The 18,215-nt window shown below is 45.7% G+C and overlaps 1 protein-coding gene across 1 annotated transcript in view; it reads left to right on the top strand.

The window, feature by feature from the left end:
* Positions 1-18,215, top strand: part of trpa1b (transient receptor potential cation channel, subfamily A, member 1b) — a 162,923-nt gene that overhangs the window by 141,444 nt on the left and 3,264 nt on the right. Inside the window, exons 23-25 of the mRNA XM_078215501.1 lie at positions 1,365-1,547; positions 13,909-13,977; positions 14,076-14,186. Of these exons, the coding sequence (XP_078071627.1) occupies positions 1,365-1,547; positions 13,909-13,977; positions 14,076-14,186 (363 nt within the window). The remainder of the gene's footprint in view (positions 1-1,364; positions 1,548-13,908; positions 13,978-14,075; positions 14,187-18,215) is intronic.

The raw sequence follows: 18,215 nt of genomic DNA, 5'->3' as shown, positions 1-18,215 counted from the left end.
GTGCCACACTAACACACACCCCACCCCTCTCCCTTCCTATTCCAGGGTCTGCATGCACCCACTCCAATTCATACATGTGGAATCCCATCCATCCCCTTGTCTGTCAGCATCACAGTTTCCCTTGTTGGGCTACAGCTTCCCATTCCTCAGTCTTCCCACTGCCTACCGTCAATCACCCTCCTCCTCCTGCCCCTCTGCCTTCCATCATTCCCCCTCCCCACAATCTCTTTCAATGCCATCCTACCCCTTCACTCTCCCCCATGTCCATTATCTTTCCCTCTCCCCTTCCACCCCCGCAGTCGATATGCTGGTCTCTCTCTGAATATTGAGGCCTACTTCTGTAAAGTGCTGGACTACTGAGGCATTTAACATGAACAGACCAACCGTACATCCCCAGCAATGTGGTACGGCAACAAGACCTGTGCAGCACTGTGGCAGGTAGGCTATGAAGCTGCAAGTTAAGTGAGGTCTGTCCGCTGCACGCCATCCTTTTTCAAACATGATTCAGATAGGCATGATTTCCCGCTGGCAAGATTGGAAGGTGCCACATGATTCTGGCAAGTAGCAGATTTAATGAGCATTCATGAGATGGTAATTAATGCAAATAGTGTTCATGCCACTAGTCAGCGGGATACACAACCCACCATTAACCTGCCATCGGGGGAATTGCAAACTGTTTTCACACTGGTAGGATTCGATTTTTTTTGGCTTCTGCTGGATTCTCCGATTCTGTCCCTTATGTCTGCATTCAAAGTACTCGATTTTCTGCTGTTTTCACTTATTTTTCTACAGCATTAAATATTTGTATTTGATAACATTAAACTCTTGCATTTAAGCACCTATTTGTCAGATTTTTATGTTGCTGAAATAAATACCACAGAACAATAGAATTTTAAAATTAAACTAACATAAATGAGGTTCAGAACAGCTGGATTATTTGCTTTAAGGGAGATGAAAAAATCCTGTTTGATCTTTGCTCAATGTTCTAATTGCTGATGAAACTAAAGTTCTATGCTTTCATGATGGTAGCATGGTGATGATGTCACTGAATGAGTAATCCAGAGGCCAAGGCTAACGTCTTGGGGACATGGGCTCAAATCCTACTATGGCAACTGGTGGAAATTCAATTCAATTAATAAATCTGGAAAGGAAAGCTAGTTTCATTAATGGTGACCATGTAGCTATCATTGATTGTTTTGTGCCTGTCTTAGGCAGAGAAGAAATATATAATGTTACCTGTAACGTAGGAAACCGCCCCAAGGCATTTCAAATAGATATGAAGAGGATATGCTTTCTGAGCCAAGATTATTTGATTTCTAAAATTGATTGACAAGATATTGTATTGTTCCATTTTCTCCTTTCAGATGGCATACAAAACTCCTATTCTTTCCTTGATGAAGACACTTGCAATGATGACAGGGGATATTAACTACAATGAGAACTTTCTTACTCCATATAGCACAAACAAGATGCGGTACCCTGTTCTGACCTTTGGAATGCTAATTATGTTTTTGCTGGTTATACCAATCCTCCTCATGAATTTACTGGTAAGTTTGTGTATAAGTTTGCTGACAAAATGCCTTGTGCGTGACAAAAGTGATTTGGACGAAGTACTTTGAGCTGCAGCTCAGATATGGGAGAGCACATAACATAAATTTATTTTAAATTCATTATCAACTGTTTTCTGTATAGAAATAAAAGTTAAAATTATTCCCAGTATAACCAAGATATCAATACATTGTTGGTGTCTCTAATTTTCACTCTGCTTTCCCTATTTAACCCATATTAATTTATTACTTTTTAATTGTGCTTTCATAAAAATAAATGCCAGTCCATAATTAAAGATTATTCTGTACCCTGAGAACTTTAACAACAGTCATTATTGCTTTTAATTTTACAATAATTCATCTCCATACCTCTCTTTTGGGAACTGTGGGCTGGAATCCCCCCCCCCCCCCCCCACCCCCCCGCCACCCCCCCACCAACCCTGCCTCGCTACCCAAGCTCATGGTGGGATTAGAGTGGGGGCAAGGGGGTGCCAGAAATGGTGGCCCCAAAATCAAGCGCCATATCTTTGGCACCATTTAAGGTGTCTATCCGTCTGTCCCTGCACCACTGCAGTTTTACCAGTGTTAGGGGTGGCATCCGACAGCACGCTTACCCTTGTGCCAATTGAGGCCCTGAAGTGGTCAGTTAATATCCACTCAGGGGCCTCCTCCAGTTGCCAGTAGGATTTTACCCACAGCAGGAAAGACCCATGCCTGGTCACCATGCCCAGTAAACCCTGGTGAACCTTGGTGCCAGCCTGGTTGGGATGCCTTGTTGATGGGCACCACATGCCCATTAGAGGTATTCCCAAAGGGCATGAACCCTTCCCGCGATCCCTCTTTTACTTTCCAATCATGTCCCCGACCACCCTCTTACCCAAGACCTGGGACTTAACTCGCACTCTAGCACCAATACTGAAGCACATTCCTCTGCAGTCTCTGCAGTGGACCCTACTCACAATGGCACTGCTGGGACAAGAGAATTACCATTTCCCTGATTGGTCAGAAGCTCTCTGAGGTGGTACTTTCTCTTGTTTGAGGAATGAACATCCTTACTCAAGCCAAATAATGGGCCTTCAGCAACCCCAGTGTAAGATAGAAATTGAGCTTAAGGGATTGGAAGGTGGCAAATATTACACCTCTATTCGATAAAAAAGGAAAATAATAGTATAGGAACATAGATAGCTTGACAAGAAAAGACCAATGTGCATTTAGTTCATCTTCTGCCAGTCTGGTGATGCAATGATAATGGAGTGAAGGCTTACAGAACACTCACTACCAATTAGTCTATATCAAACCCTGGTATGTCAGTGATGCGCGATAAATCACACGGGAGGCTGGAAGTACCCGGGAAATAAAGGCTTTTATTACCAACAATAACGGAGCTACTATATACAATATACAATCCCAGACTAAAAGGTCACCAGGCAGAGCAGTGACCTTTATACCTCTCCCGGAAGGCGGAGCCAACTGGAGTGTACCATAGGACTATATTACCAGGTAGAACAGCCCAACCCTAACCCCAACAGTAACATATCTACAGACTCATAGTGCTGGCCAAACCATGGCTCAGCATTCCTGGTGGTAACCAACAATAGTTCACCACATTCACCCCTCCTTTAAAAACAAAGGCCGGCGGGGCACAAAAACAGAACAACTGTTCATCTGTCTATAAGTTCAATCGTTTTGGGGGACCGCACTGTCTCTGCGACCTCCTCAACACTGGCGAGGATGCCGGTTCAGGCAATCGCGGTGACCTTCTCTCCAAGGCGGTGTCCAGTAGCTCCTCCAATTCCTCACGGGCCGGTAGACCACGAGGTGGTGACAATTCGCTGGACTCGAGCACGCCTCGAGGTGGCGACAATCTCCTGGACTCAGGCAAGCTGTACACGGGAGTAAGAGGGTTAAGTGGTGGTCCCGATACTGCCCGCGCCGTGTCAGGAGGAAAGATAAGGGTCAGGGGGTCCCTAACTGGGGGTGTGGGAGCGACTGGGGTTTCCAAGCCCCCTGCAGGTGCCAGATCTCGAATCGAGACCGTGTCCTCTCGCCCGTCAGGATATGCCACATAGGCATATTGAGGGTTGGCGTGGAGAAGATGGACCTGTTCAACCAAAGGGTCGGACTTGCGGGTCCTAACATGCCACCGCAGGAGGACAGGTCCTGAGTACGTCAACCAAGATGGTAATGAGGTCCCAGAGGAAGGCTTCCTAGGGAATGAAAACATTCTCTCATGAGGAGTAGCGTTGGTTGCCGTACACAGGAGTGAGCGGATGGAATGGAGCGCATCAGGGAGTACCTCTTGCCAACGGGAGACTGGAAGACCTTTAGACCTCAACGCCAGTAAGACAGCCTTCCAGACTGTAGCATTCTCTCGTTCAACCTGTCCGTTACCCCTAGGGTTGTAGCTCGTGGTTCTACTAGAGGCAATCCCATTTGAGAGCAGGTATTGCCTCAAGTCGTCGCTCATGAACGACGAGCCCCTATCGCTGTGGATATAACAGGGGTAATCGAACAGGGTGAAAAGATCCCGTAATGCTTTGATAACCGTGGCAACGGTCATATCAGAACAGGGAATGACAAAAGGGAATCGTGAGTACTCGTCAATCACATTGAGGAAGTACACATTCTGATCTGTCGAGGGAAGGGGGCCCTTGAAGTCCACACTCAGTCTTTCGAAAGGACGAGTGGCCTTAATGAGGTGTGCCCTGTCAGGTCGGTAGAAGTGCGGTTTGCATTCCGCGCATACCTGGCAGCTTCTGGTTATGGACCTGACATCCTCCACCGAGTAGGGTAGATTCCGGGCCTTTATAAAATGGAAGAGCTGAGTGACCCCCGGATGGCAGAGGTCATTGTGGAGAGCCTGTAATCGAGTCTCCTGCACACTAGCACATGTTCCACGCGACAGGGCGTCCGAGGGCTCGTTGAGCTTCCCTGGACAGTACATGATATTATAATTGTAGGTGGAGAGTTCGATTCTCCACCTCAAGATTTTATCATTCTTGATCTTATCCCGTAACGTGTTGTTGAACATGAACGCCACGGACCGCTGGTCCGTGAGCAGAGTGAACCGTTTTCCCGCCAAGTAATGGCGCAAATGCCGAACGGCCTCCACAATGGCCTGGGCCTCTTTTTCCACCACAGAATGCCGAATTTCAGGGCCTTGGAGGGTGCGAGAGAAAAAGGCGACGGGCCTGCCCGCCTGGTTAAGTGTGGCGGCCAGGGCGAAATCAGATGCATCACTCTCCACCTGGAAGGGGATGGACTCATCAATAGCGTGCATCGTGGCTTTCGCGATGTCGGCTTTTATTCCTGCAAAGGCTAAGCGAGCCTCTGTTGTTAGGGGAAAGGAGGTAGACTTGATGGGCGGACGGGCTTTGTCCGCGTAATTGGGAACCCACTGTGCATAGTAAGAGAAGAAGCCTAAGCATCTTCTCAGTGCTTTGATGCTAGTGGGCAGGGGGAGTTCGAGGAGGGGACGCATACGGTCTAGATCAGGGCCAAGGACCGCGTTTTCCACCACGTATCCGAGGATAGCTAGGTGGCGCTTGCGAAATACACACTTCTCCCTGTTGTAGATCAGATTCAGGCGAGATGCAGTGCGTAAGAATCTAAGAAGGTTGGCATCGTGGTCCTGCTGGTCATGGCCGCAGATGGTGACGTTATCCAGGTACGGGAAGGTAGCCCGCAGCCCGTTCTGGTCCACCATTTGGTCCATAGCATGCTGGAAGACCGAGACCCCATTCGTGACACCAAAGGGAACCCTTGAAAAGTGGTACAGACGACCATCCGCCTCAAAGGCCGTGTATTTTCAGTCCTCTGGGCGAATGGGGAGCTGGTGGTAAGCAGACTTCAAGTCAATGGTGGAGAACACCCGGTACTGCGCCATCTGATTGACCATGTCAGATATGCGTGGGAGGGGATACGCATCCAGCTGCGTGTATCTGTTAATGGTCTGACTATAGTCTGTGACCATCCGGGGTTTGTTCCCATTCTTAACCACCACGACTTGCGCTCTCCATGGACTAGTGCTAGGTTGGATGATCTCTTCCTTGAGGAGCCGCTGAACTTCAGATCGAATGAAGATCCGATCCTCAGCGCTGTAACGCCTGCTCTTTGTTGCGATGGGCTTGCAGCCTGGCATGAGATTCTGGAATAGGGAGGGTGGGGTAATCCTGAGCGTCGAGAGACTACATGTGGAGCGCTTTGGGCAATTTAGAGGCTGCAGTGCTCCCACTGAAAGCGGAGGGAGTGGCCCATCGTACTGCAGGGTTACACTCTTCAGGTGGACCATAAAATCTAGTCCTAGGAGTATCGGCGCGCAAAGGTGCGGTAACACAAGGAGCATGAAGTTCTCGTAAACCGTGCCCTGCACCGTCAGGTTGACCACGCAGCTCCCTAGCACGGTGACAGACCGGGACCTTGCGCCATCGAAATTGTCTGCTTGACAGTCCGAATCTGGAGACCGCACCGCTTCACGGTGTCAGGGTGAATGAAGCTCTCCGTGCTCCCGCTGTCAAACAAACAATAAATCTGGCATCCGTTTACTTGTATGTCCATCATGGACTTGTCGAGTCTGTGAGGCTTGGCCTGGTCCAGGATGATTGACGCCACCGTTGGATCGTGGGTGCAACTGCAGGCAGCTGAGCTGGTTGATGACGGCCCCTGCTGGTCATTTGCGGTCGGTGCCGACCAAAATGGCTGCCCCCATAGGTCGCACGTGGTCGATGGCGCCAAAAACGGCGGCCCCTGCAGGTCGCACGTGTCTTGTGACTCCGTCGTTAGGAATGGCGACGCTCTGGAATCGCACATGGTGGAAGACCTCGCAGACGCTGAAGACAGGGAGACCGGCTCCGGGGAATCACACGCCGCACTGCTATGTTTTGAGGGTGGTTTGGTCCGGCATACTTTGGAATAATGCCCCTTCTTGCCACAGGCGGAGCACAATACCGCTTTAGCTGGACATCGCTGCCGAGGGTGTTTCACCCCCCCCACAGAAGTAACACCGCGGGCCTCCTGGAGCTGCTGCCGTCGTCAGGTCCGAGGCTGGAAACGCAATCGCGCTGTTTTTCGAAACCGCTGAATAAAGTGGAGTCTGCGGCTGCACCTGCCACAATGTCCCCATGCGGTCATCGGGGTACATCTCCAGACTTTTGGAGGCGGTTTCTAGAGCGTCAGCTAATTCTACGGTTTTAGTGAGGTCGAGGTTACCTTGCTCTAGCAGCCGAAGGCGAATGTACGACGAGCCGATTCCCGCCACGAATGCATCTCGAACTAGGTCGCTCATATACCGGGCTGCCGACACTGGCTTGCAGTTGCAGGCTCTGGCTAGCTGCTGAAGTTCACACAGGTACTGTTCTGTTGTTTTGCCGGGCTGCCGCCGTCGAGTGGCTAGAAGGTGTCGAGCATGGATCTCATTCGGCGGTTTGTTGTATCGCTTATTGAGAAGCTCGATGGCCCCTTTGTAGTCTTGGGCCTCACAGATCGCTAAGTATACAGTGTCGCTTACCCTCGCATGGAGGACCCGGAGTCTGTCGGCGTCGTTTTGAACCGCTGTGGAGGCGTCGAGGTAATCTTGGAAACACTTCAACCAATGGTCGAAAGTGTTCGACGCTCCCGCCGCACGTGGATCCAACGTAAGCCGCTCAGGTTTCAGCATTTGCTCCATGGTTTTCTTTTGTTTTTGTCAAAAAAAAAATTTTGTTGGTAATAAAATTGATGCACGATAAATCACACGGGAGGCTGGATGTACCCGGGAAATAAAGGCTTTTATTACCAACAATAACGGAGCTACTATATACAATCCCAGACTAAAGGGTCACCAGGCAGAGCAGTGACCTTTATACCTCTCCCGGAAGGCGGAGCCAACTGGGGTGTACCATAGGACTATATTACCAGGTAGAACAGCCCAACCCTAACCCCAACAGTAACATATCTACAGACTCATAGTACTGGCCAAACCATGGCTCAGCACTCCTGGTGGTAACCAACAATGGTTCACCACAGTCAGCAAAATGATATGTCAATTAATCTTACTTCAGTTTTCAATAAACTTCAAAATAAATATTTTACAAATCCGGATTTGTGGAAGAAGCATCAGCCACTGCGTATGAAAATCTTGGGTGCTTGCATTCCAATTCACAATAAGCGCTTCCCACTTTGTAAGACTTGGTTTTCAGAGGAAAGCTTTGTAAAATCACATCTCTCAAGTGCACGATCTGGATTAAATCAGTGATTACTTAGAAAAGTTTCATTTAATCAGAGGAAGTCAGCATTGTTAGGGAAAAGGCTGATCCTGCTTGACTAATTGATTATTTTTCAAGATGTTCAAGAGAATGGGTGGCTCTGTGGCACAGTGGCTAGCACTGCAGCTTCACAGCGCCAGGGACCCGGGTTCTACTCCAGCCTTAGATGACCGTCTATGTGGAGCTTGCATGTTAACCCCATTTCTGCGTGGGTTTTCTCTGGATGCTCCGGTTTCCTCCTCCATTCCAGAGATGTGTGGGTTAGGTTGATTGGTTGATGCTATATTGTCCCTTAGTGTCAGGGGGATTAATGGGGTAAATACGTGGAGTTACAGGGATAGGGTCTGGGTGGGATTGCTGTCAGTGCAGGCTCGATGGGCTGCAGAACCCCATCTGCACTGCAGGGTTTCTATGATTCTATATTGAAATGCATGGATAAATATTTATATGTGAAGTTTTAGATGTGTGATAGGTACTATATATAAAATGCATAGAAAAATTATGACACCCATGGAGTTAGCAATTTGTTGGTACCAGTTTTTAGGCATGTGGAACATGAGGCATGATTACCCCAAGATTAGCCCTGCTGGAAGTGATACAGACAGAACGTAAACGTCATGCTGCCTGCTGGTTTAAATAATTGCAGTGTGTTGCTGAATGGCTGCATGCTCAGCAGCGAGCCCTAGTTGAGTTATAGCTATCCTCCACTTCTTAAATGCAGTCTGCATCTCTTGAATGGGGGATGATTCCGGCTGCAGCAGCTGGTGGAACCATCTCCCAAAGTGCTTTGGAGGAGGGATAAGAGAACCAAAGAGCAGTAGGTATAGATAGGATTCCTGCTTTTTTGATGTGGCTCTGGAGGCCTTAGCCCAGCTGGTGGAAAAGAGGAGAAAAGCCATATTTCTCTGGGGAAGCAGGAGGCCTTTCAAGTATAAACTGCAACAGGAATGGGTGCAGGCAGCCCTGGAGGTCAATCTAAGGAGTATAGCCCTGAGGAACTGGCTGCAAGATGGGAAAAAGTTCAACTATTTCAAGTGTTTAAGGTCAGTTGGATGATGGGGGTGGGGGGAGATAATTGGGTGGGGTCAGGTAATAGAGGGTTACTTGGGGGGGGTCAGCTGAGGGTAGTCAAGGAGGGGCGTAGTCGGGTGGTCAGGGGTGCATTCAGAGTTGTAGAGGGTAGTTGGGGCTGTAAATGTGGATGGAGGGGTTAGTGGTGGATAGGGGTGATCAGTGGGTCGGAAAGATGGGGGAAGAGGGTGGGGAGCGTAGTCAGTGTTCATCCAGCAGTAAGGATACTTAAGCTGCAAGCAATAAAAGAACTAACTTCACAAAGTAAATCAATGAAAAAGGTTTAATAAAGAAACTTCATTACACTACCACTTGGACCACACCCTGGGCCACAAATGCTCCCCACAATCCCCATTTGCTTTCTATTTATACCGTGTCAACTGGTCAGCTGACCACCACATCATTTTGCCATTGGCTACATTATCTACTGGGTCTGCTCCAATTTTATCATTGGTTACATTATAACAGTCAGGGATTGCAGTTGGGTGGTCCATTTTTGAGGGTCAGTGAAGGGGGCCAGCAGAATAGTGACCCAGGATTTAGAAGTGGTTTAATCCTTCTAAACTTTTGTGGAGAACTATTCTGCTAAGAGGGTTGGAACTAGGAACTATCCAAAATCTTTGACTTTAATGAATAGGGAGGGAAGAGAGGGATACACCCCGAATAAGGGCAATAGGTTTTCTGGTTTTGTTAGGGCATCATGATCAGCGCAGGCTTGGAGGGCCGAAGGGTCTGTTCCTGTGCTGTACTTTTCTTTGTTCTTAAATTGAAGTTTTGGAAGATTCCAGACACAACATGATTGTCTATTGGAAATGTAAACTTCCTGGGCAATTTCCACACAGTCCTTGGTTGGGGACGTCTATGGGGTGCTCCAACACATCTTCCGGGGCACCTGCGGGGTACGATTTTCTGAAGACCCAAAGACCTGGGTCCCTGTAATATGCAGCAAGCCACCAGGAATTCATAGGCACTCTCGAGCGTATTGAAGGGTTTCCATGGCACATCAAAGATGTTGTGAACCATAGTTTGCTTGAGCCACCTTTTGGAATACAAGTTAAAAGGTTCTCCTCATGGTCCCCCCATGTTAAGGTATGCCCCCACCAATGTCCATGCCACTCATATCCTCCCATGTCAAGATATGCCTCCCAAATAGAGGACTTTCACAGTACCTTCATCGCAGTGTGAATGTAAGCCTACTTGTGACTAATAAATAAACTTTTTAATAACCCATACGGCTTCCCATACCCCCTGTACTATGTTACAGCACTTATATGCCCATTCATTAACTATGTGCTGTATAGAAGCAATTAACTGTATATTCTCAGTAGAATGTATAAAAAGCTTAAAAGATCTATTGTAACTTTACACTTTGTTAAAAGAAACTTTTAACTGCAGCTTAGTGAAAGTGCCAATCATCCAAACCCATTAAAGTATCAATAGCTGAAGCTGCAAGCACTTTACCTTGTGTAAATAAACATTGAAATTGACAGCATAAATCAGAGAACTGGAGCTGTTAATCAAGCAATGTTTGCCCAGGTGTTTTAGTACTCTAATGGATGTCTGGGCTTTCAGCGATGAATGCATAAGAAGGCTTGACTCAGAGCCCAGGAATCCATTATGTTGCTGGAAGATTTTAACCATAAAGTTTGGATGCATGTGCCCATTAATTTCAATGTCAGTTTATCTCCCAAATGGTGTCCACAGTACATGGTTGTGGTGGATGACATTTTGATGAGTGAGTCCAAAAGGAGCTTAAGCAGATCATAGTATCAATTAACATATATCTCTGATAGCAATATGAGTTCAATGCTCTAGTTAACACAAATCTTGCCAGGTTGAATACACATTCAGCAGCAAGAAGAACACCTGCAACAACACTAGTTAAAGGAAACACCAGCTAATTTCAGTTTAGTTGCTGATTGATACTACTTGAAGCAGTCGTCATCACTTCAGTGAGAAACCACAGCAGCCAGTGAGATGAGGACATGGTTGGGGATCTCCTCCTCCATCTATGTCTTCTCATTTGTCATCACACTGAGGAGATACAAGTGCTGCTAATCCCTTAAGACTGCTGAACTGTTTTGTGAGGAGGATGGGGTTGCAAACACTTAATATCTTCATTGGAAATATGTGACATCACCCTTTGACATCATATAAGTGTGCAGATATTACTTTCAGTGAAGTTGACATCACATGAATGTAAATCTCAGAAAGGAAGACTATCACTGGTAGGATGGCTATGCCTTGAAATAAAAGGATTCATATATACATAATCAAAACACTTTCAGTTCACCAAAACATTCACGCAAACATCAAATATTTTAGCTATATTTTCACAGTGGTTGCATACCCGAAGCCCAAAAGTGATTTCAATATTTCTTAATTTTCCTAATCTTACACTATGCCTGGGTGCAGCCCCGACAACAGCAACATAGGTGGAGGCAGCCTGCTAAGTGCTATGCCTTGATATCTTTGATGAGTTTGACGGATCCTCTGGTGGCCTGAGGCCTGGAGGACACTAACCTGATAGGGGTCTCCTGCTCAGGGGCAGAAGCACCCTCCTTGCCCTGAGCAGCTGGAGTGGACGGGGTCACAGCAAGGGAACTCGCAGCGCCTACACACCCTTGGAGTGACTTGCGAGGAGCCACCAGGATATCCAACGTAATGCTCAGATAAGTGCCTAAGGGCTCATTCCTTACTTTAGGATGAGAATGGGCATCTGGAGAGAGATCAAGTGGCTTCATTGCCCTTTTACCTTCACATTGATGGTGACCACAATGCGTGTGGCCATGAAGTCCAGGGTTGAGCGCAAACCCAACAAAACCTGCTGGATCAAGCTTTTCTTGATGGTCGCCAACCTTCCCACTATCATGTTCTCCAGTAGGTGAGCTCAGCCTAATTTGGAATTAAGCTCCACTGAGATGTGTGTCTCTGCACTGGTGGAAAATTCTGGTGAGCACAGTGACCATTTTCCTCAACTTCTTCATCTCACCTGGCCTGGGAGATGAGATTTACATTGGCCTGGTTGTGGGCCTTGATCTGCAGGTGCCTAAAGGAAAGAGAAGAGTGTTCGTTCATAAACATGTGGATTACAAGGTTGCATGTCACTCAGTTATTGTGATGAACTGATGGAGGTGTAATCTGTTCTAGGTTGCTGAGACAATCCAAATTTCCCTGCCCTCACCAGCAACCTAGTGGCATCACAGAATCTCACAGTGCAGAAGATGCCCTTCAGCCCATCAAGTCTGCACTGATACGCGAGAAACACTTCACCTACTTACCTAATCCCATTTACCAGCACTTGGCCCATAGACTTGAATGTTATGATGTGCCGTGTGCTCATCCAGGCACTTTTTACAGGATGTGAGGCAACTCGCCTCGGCAACTCATCTCTATCACCCTCCCAGGTAGCACATTCCAGCCGCCACCACCCTCTGGGTAAAAAGATTTTTCCTCACATTCCCCTTAAACCGCCTCCCACTCAAAATTGAACTTGTGTCCCCTCGTGACTGATCCTTCAACTAAGGGGAACAGCTTATCTACTCTGTACATGCCCCTCATAATGTTGTGCATCTTGATCAGGTCGTGTCTCAGTCTTCTGTGCTCCAACGAAGCCAATTCAAGCTTATCCAAACTCTTCATTACTTAAATGTTCCATCCCAGGCAACATCTTGGTGAATCTCCTATGCACCTGCTCCAGTGCAATCACATATGCTTCCTATAATGTGGCGACCAGAACTGCACACAGTACTCTAGCTGTGGCCCCACCAAAGTTCTATACAGCTCCAACATGACCTCTCTGCTTTTGTAATCTATGCCTCAATTGATAAAAGCATGTATCCCATTTGTCTTTTCATCACTCCACTAACATGCCCTTGGGAGAAAGTGATTTTCATTGGAGGGGCATAGGTGCAAGCTGCCATCAGGCCAGTCCATCTGGAAGAAAGTTCGGAGACAGCCACATGGGCTGCTGGCTGCAGAGATGGGCTGTTTAATAGGCCTGCCTTGGTATATGGGTTTTCATCCCAGATGTAACAAAAGCAGAAAGGCTCCCCAGCCCTCACTCCTTATACCCCCTCACACACTCTCCATGCCACATCATGCCCCCACTCAACCCCAGATAAAAGCAAATTACTGCAGATGCTGACATCTGAAACCAAAAGAGGAAATGCTGGAAAATCTCAGCAGGTCTGGCAGCTGTAAGGAGAGAAAAGAGCTGATGTTTCTGCGGGTCTGGAGTCACATGTAGGCCTGACCAGGTAAGGACGGCATATTTCCTTCCCTAAAGGACATTAGTGAACCAGGTGGGTGTTTTTATTATAATCAACAATGGTTTCATGGTCATCATTAAATTTTAATTCCAGATTTTTAAAAATGCAAATTTCACCATCTGCTGTGGTGGGATTCAAACCCTGTTTCATATAGAATTACCCTGGGTCACTGAATTACTAGTCCAGTGACAATACCATTGTGCCACCACCTCCCCAAGTGACACGAAAACAGGAAAATGGGAGCAGAGTAAATACCTCCAGTTAATACTAGAACAGCCACCTTCTGTGGTGCCAATTCTGCAAACCTATCTTTTTGATTTCTCTCACTCTGCACCAAAAACAAAGAAATTATGAAGCCAGTAATGGTTTGAACATATAATCTTAAAGTTTATTTATTAGTCACAAGTAAGGCTTACATTAACACTGCAATGATGTTACTGTGAAATTCCCCTAATCACACAGTCTGGCGCCTGTTTAGGTCAATACACCTAACCAGCACATCTTTCAGAATGTGGGAGGTAACCGGAGCACCCAGAGGAGACCCACACAGACACAGGGAGAATGTGCAAACTCCACACAGATAGTGACCCAAGCTGGGAATTGAACCCGGGTCCCTGGTGCTGTGAAGCAGCAGTACTAACCACTGTGCTACTGTGCTGCCCCAATCTTATAAGTGAGACTGCTACTGGGAAAGTTGATGCACAGCTTATGTTTGAAAGTCAAGTATTGATAAGAGGGTCTGCACAATTTCTGACGTATCTTTTATTTTGAAATTAGATTGGTTTAGCAGTGGGAGACATAGCTGAAGTCCAAAGAACTGCATCCTTAAAAAGGATTGCAATGCAGGTTAGTCTTCATGACTCAGTGAAGTTTATTCAATCTTTCTGAAGAATGTAGCAATATCATGCAAACATTTCTACTGCAAATCAATTCTATTTCTATAGATTTCTCTTCACACCAGTTTGGAAAAGAAACTTCCCTATTGGTTTCTTAATCGAGTTGACCATGAGAAAATAACAGTATATCCTAACAAGCCATGTGGCACTGTCATTAAGGTATGTGGAAGACGGCATCAAGTTCATTGATCTTGCATGGGACAGGTGAAAGAATTGAGGGATATAGTGTGGAAGTGGTTAAACGTTCTTAATTTTGTTCCTAAGGATGCAAATATTCTAAATGCTGCAGTCAGTGACATTGGAATAAATTTTTGTCTGCATATGGAAATAATCTGGCAAAGCTGATTCTTCACCCATACAGAACTTGCCAATTTTCATTCAGATAAATTGACTTCTTTGAAGCAAATAGAAAAGAAAATTGGGTGGGATGTATACAATTCAGAATTATTCATGTTACACCCCACCTAAAACCAATAGCACCCACCCTAGATCCCATTCTCACCTTGAAGTTTAAGAAGGAATGACCATTCCATTTAAATCCTAATCATTTCAGAAATGCATAACAAAAATGGAACACTTTTCCCTATTTGACACAAAATAAAGATACTGCTTTTGTCACAACTAATGTAAAACTTAGACAACAAAAATCCAGTACTCCATTTGTTAAGATTATTAATTGAATATTTGTTGGTTTTGTAGACATTCCAAGAAAGGAGCATGTGAGTCTTTCAGAATTATCGACAATAATAATTTATATTGTGCCTTTAACATAATGAAGGCAGCTCATAGAAACATAATTAGATACTAAGCCACACATATCTGATATTGGTCAGATGAAAAAAACTTGGTCAAAGAAATTGCTTTTAAGAAGCATCATAAAGGAAACAAGAGAAGGTGGAGAGGCAAATAAATTAAAGAGAGAATTTCAGAAATTAGGGCCTAAGCAACTGAAGGCATGGCAATCAATCGTAGAGCAATTAAAATCTAGAATGTTCAAAGGTGAGAGTTAGATGGGTGCAGATATCTTGGAGGATTGTGGGACTGGAGAAGATTACAGCGACAGGAAGTGATAATTACATGGAAGAATTTGAAAATATGGATGAGAAACTTGACCAGGAGCCTCATTTAGGTCAGCCGGCAGACGTGTGATAGAGAATGAAACTTGGTGCAAGTAAGGGCACGAGCAGCAGAGTTTTGAATGACCTAAAATTTATGGAGGACAAAATCTGGGAGACCAGTGTAATAGAATTGTCAAGTCTAAAAGTAAGAAAAGCATTAGTGAGGGTTTCAGCTACTGATAAACTGAGGCGGTGGCGAATAGTATTGAGGCAGAAATAGACATTCTTAGTGATGCTGTTGATGTAGTCAGAAGCTCATTTTGAGGTCAAATACAGCACCGAGTCTATGCATAGTCTGGTTTAGACCCTAGCAGGTGCCATGAAGAGGGATGCAGTCAATAGCTAGGGACTGGAGTTTGGATCAGTTTTCCCAATATTTAATTCGAGTGAATTTCTGCTCATCCAGTACTGAATGTCAGAAAAGCATCAATAATTTATCAACAGTAGAGGAATTGAGTGAGGCAATGGGGAGGCAGAGGTTGGTGTAGTCAGCATACTTGTGAAAATTAATGCTGTATTTTCTGATGATGTTGATCAGTGCATTAATGCATCTGTGCCATGCTTTTCACACACAATAAATAATTTACTGGATATTTTTTCAGTATGCTAGTTTCTATGATGCCCAAAACAAGAGAAATCAATGGACGGTGAATCATTTTAGCAGGAACAATATGGAGAAACAGTATAAAATAAAGGGACAAACTCAAAAGGAGGTGTGGGAACAGAGGGACCTAAGTGCACATGTACGTTAGTCATTGAAGGTAGCAGGGCATCTTGAGAAAGCATATGGTATCTTAGGTTTTATTAACAGCAGCATTGAATACAAGAGTATTCAATGTTGAACTTGTGTAAAACACTAGTTAGCCCTCATCTGGAGTACTTTGTCCAGTTCTGGGTGCCATACTTGAGAAAGGATGGCTGGTATTTTACCACCTCGCTTGGGTGAGGCTTGTAAAATCGCGCCCAAGGCCAACGGTTCTGCGAGCCGCTTGGGGTGGGCATGCCAGCAAAATACTGGCTGATGTGAAGGCATTGCAGAGAGCACAGAGGAGATTCACAAGAATGATTCGAGGGATAAAGAACTGTAGTTAAGAGGATAGATTGGAGAAGTTGTGTTTGTTTACCTTGGTGAAAAGAGGATTGAGAGGACACTTGTTAGAGACATTCAAGTTCCCTTGGGGTGTGAACAGGGTAAATAGTGAGCAGATGGAGCATCAGGAACCAGAGGGTACAGATTCAAAATAATTGGTAAAATGAGTACAGGTGATGTGAGGAAATTATTTTTTCACAGAGGGTGGTTGGAGTCTGGAATGAACTTCCTGAGAGGGTGGTGGTTTAATCGAGGGGATTGGATTGCTATTTTGTGCAAGGTTACGAGGATAAGGTAAGGGAATAGGTAGACTATTCTTAGAGAGCTAGTGAAGACTCGATAAGGTGAATGACCTCCTTGTGAACTATAAAAATTCTGTGATTCTACTGTCAATTCTTAAAAGTGCACAGCTGAAATCTGAAAAATTCTTAAGAAAAATTTAATGTTGTATAAAGTTAAACAAAAGATTTGCATTTCTTTGTTTCTTCAAACTGGCTGTTCTTTCCATGCAAATATTTCTGGGCATGCAATGTAGAGGCGACAGGAAACTACATAGAGTGGGTACATACACTGATATTTCTTTCAAATGTTCCCTTATTACATGATGTACTGTAACATTAATTCGTCTTAATGTCAATTTGAGTCCCAAGACAGAATTCTATTGTCTCCTTCTAAACCATTTTATTTAAATGAGAATGAGAGAAACGACAATTTGAACTTTACAATTTGATTTGATTTATTATTGTCACATGTATTAGTATTCAGTGAAAAGCATTGTTTCTTGTGAGCTATACAGACAAAGCATACAGTTCATAGAGTACATAGAGGAGAAGGAAGGAGAGGATGCAGAATGTAGTGTTGCAATCATAGTTAGAGTGTAGAGAGAGATCAACGTAATATAAGGTAGGTCCACTCAAAAGTCTGATGGCAGCAGGGAAGAAGCTGTTCTTGAGTCGATTGGTACATGACCTCCGACCTTTGTATCTTTTTCCCGACAGAAGAAGATGGAAGAGAGTATGTCCAGGGTGCATGGGATCCTTGATTATGCTGACTGCTTTTCCGAGGCAGTGGGAAGTGTAGATGGAGTCAATGGATGAGTGCCTGGTTTGCATGATGGACTGGGCTAAGTTCGCAGCACTTTGTAGTTTCTTGCGGTCTTGGTCAGAGCAGGAGCCATACCAAGCTGACAGGCCAAGTAATATTCCATTGTTCATACATTGTAGGAATGATGACATCAAAGCAAATAAGGGTAAATATTACTTTTGGGTGACTGGTGGAAGACACTGGACAGCTGACCGAAAGAACAAGTGGAAGGGCTGGTACATTACTATGTCCCTGGGCATCCCACAACAGCCAGCCTCTTAAAACTCAGAGCTGAATCAGGCTGGCAGGATGATAGATCTGGAGTGGCAGTTGAGAGCTAGCCTTTGTAGGTACAGTAATAATCACTGTATGGCTGCCAGATGGTTGGGGCTGTTTGGAGACTAGTGACAAATTCAGATACAAAGTCTAAATACTGATGGAGGAATTGCTAACCGCCACTGAGGTCCATCTGGGAACATTAAGGAGGCGATCCTACCAAAAGATTTTAGGTCCCGAATGAGCGTAAACATGGGAGAGTTTCAGATCCGTTTTTTTTCGGCAAGGCCACAAGTCCGATCATATGCTACTCCGTTCAAAACGTAATGCTAAATTTGTTTCCCACCAGTTGGGGGAGGGGCGGGGCCTAAGCTCACCTGAAAGCCAGCAGCTGACAGTAGAGAGTGAAATTGTGCATGTGCAGATCTCACTGTTCAGTGCAACAGAACAGAGACATCTATCAGTCACCTCCACCCATCCAACTAGTGTCCCCACACCATCGCTGACCTCCCCAGCTGATTATCCAGCCTCCCCCACCCACCTGCTGGCCTGGCCGATTGCTATCTCCCTCCGTCCTGCCCCCGCCGATCACCGGGTGCAGCGTGTGCAGCTTCCTCCCCT

The sequence above is a fragment of the Mustelus asterias genome, chromosome 7 (genome assembly GCF_964213995.1).
Source record: "Mustelus asterias chromosome 7, sMusAst1.hap1.1, whole genome shotgun sequence".
Classification (NCBI taxonomy): Eukaryota; Metazoa; Chordata; class Chondrichthyes; order Carcharhiniformes; family Triakidae; genus Mustelus; species Mustelus asterias.
This window is presented reverse-complemented; position numbering and strand designations above follow the sequence as displayed.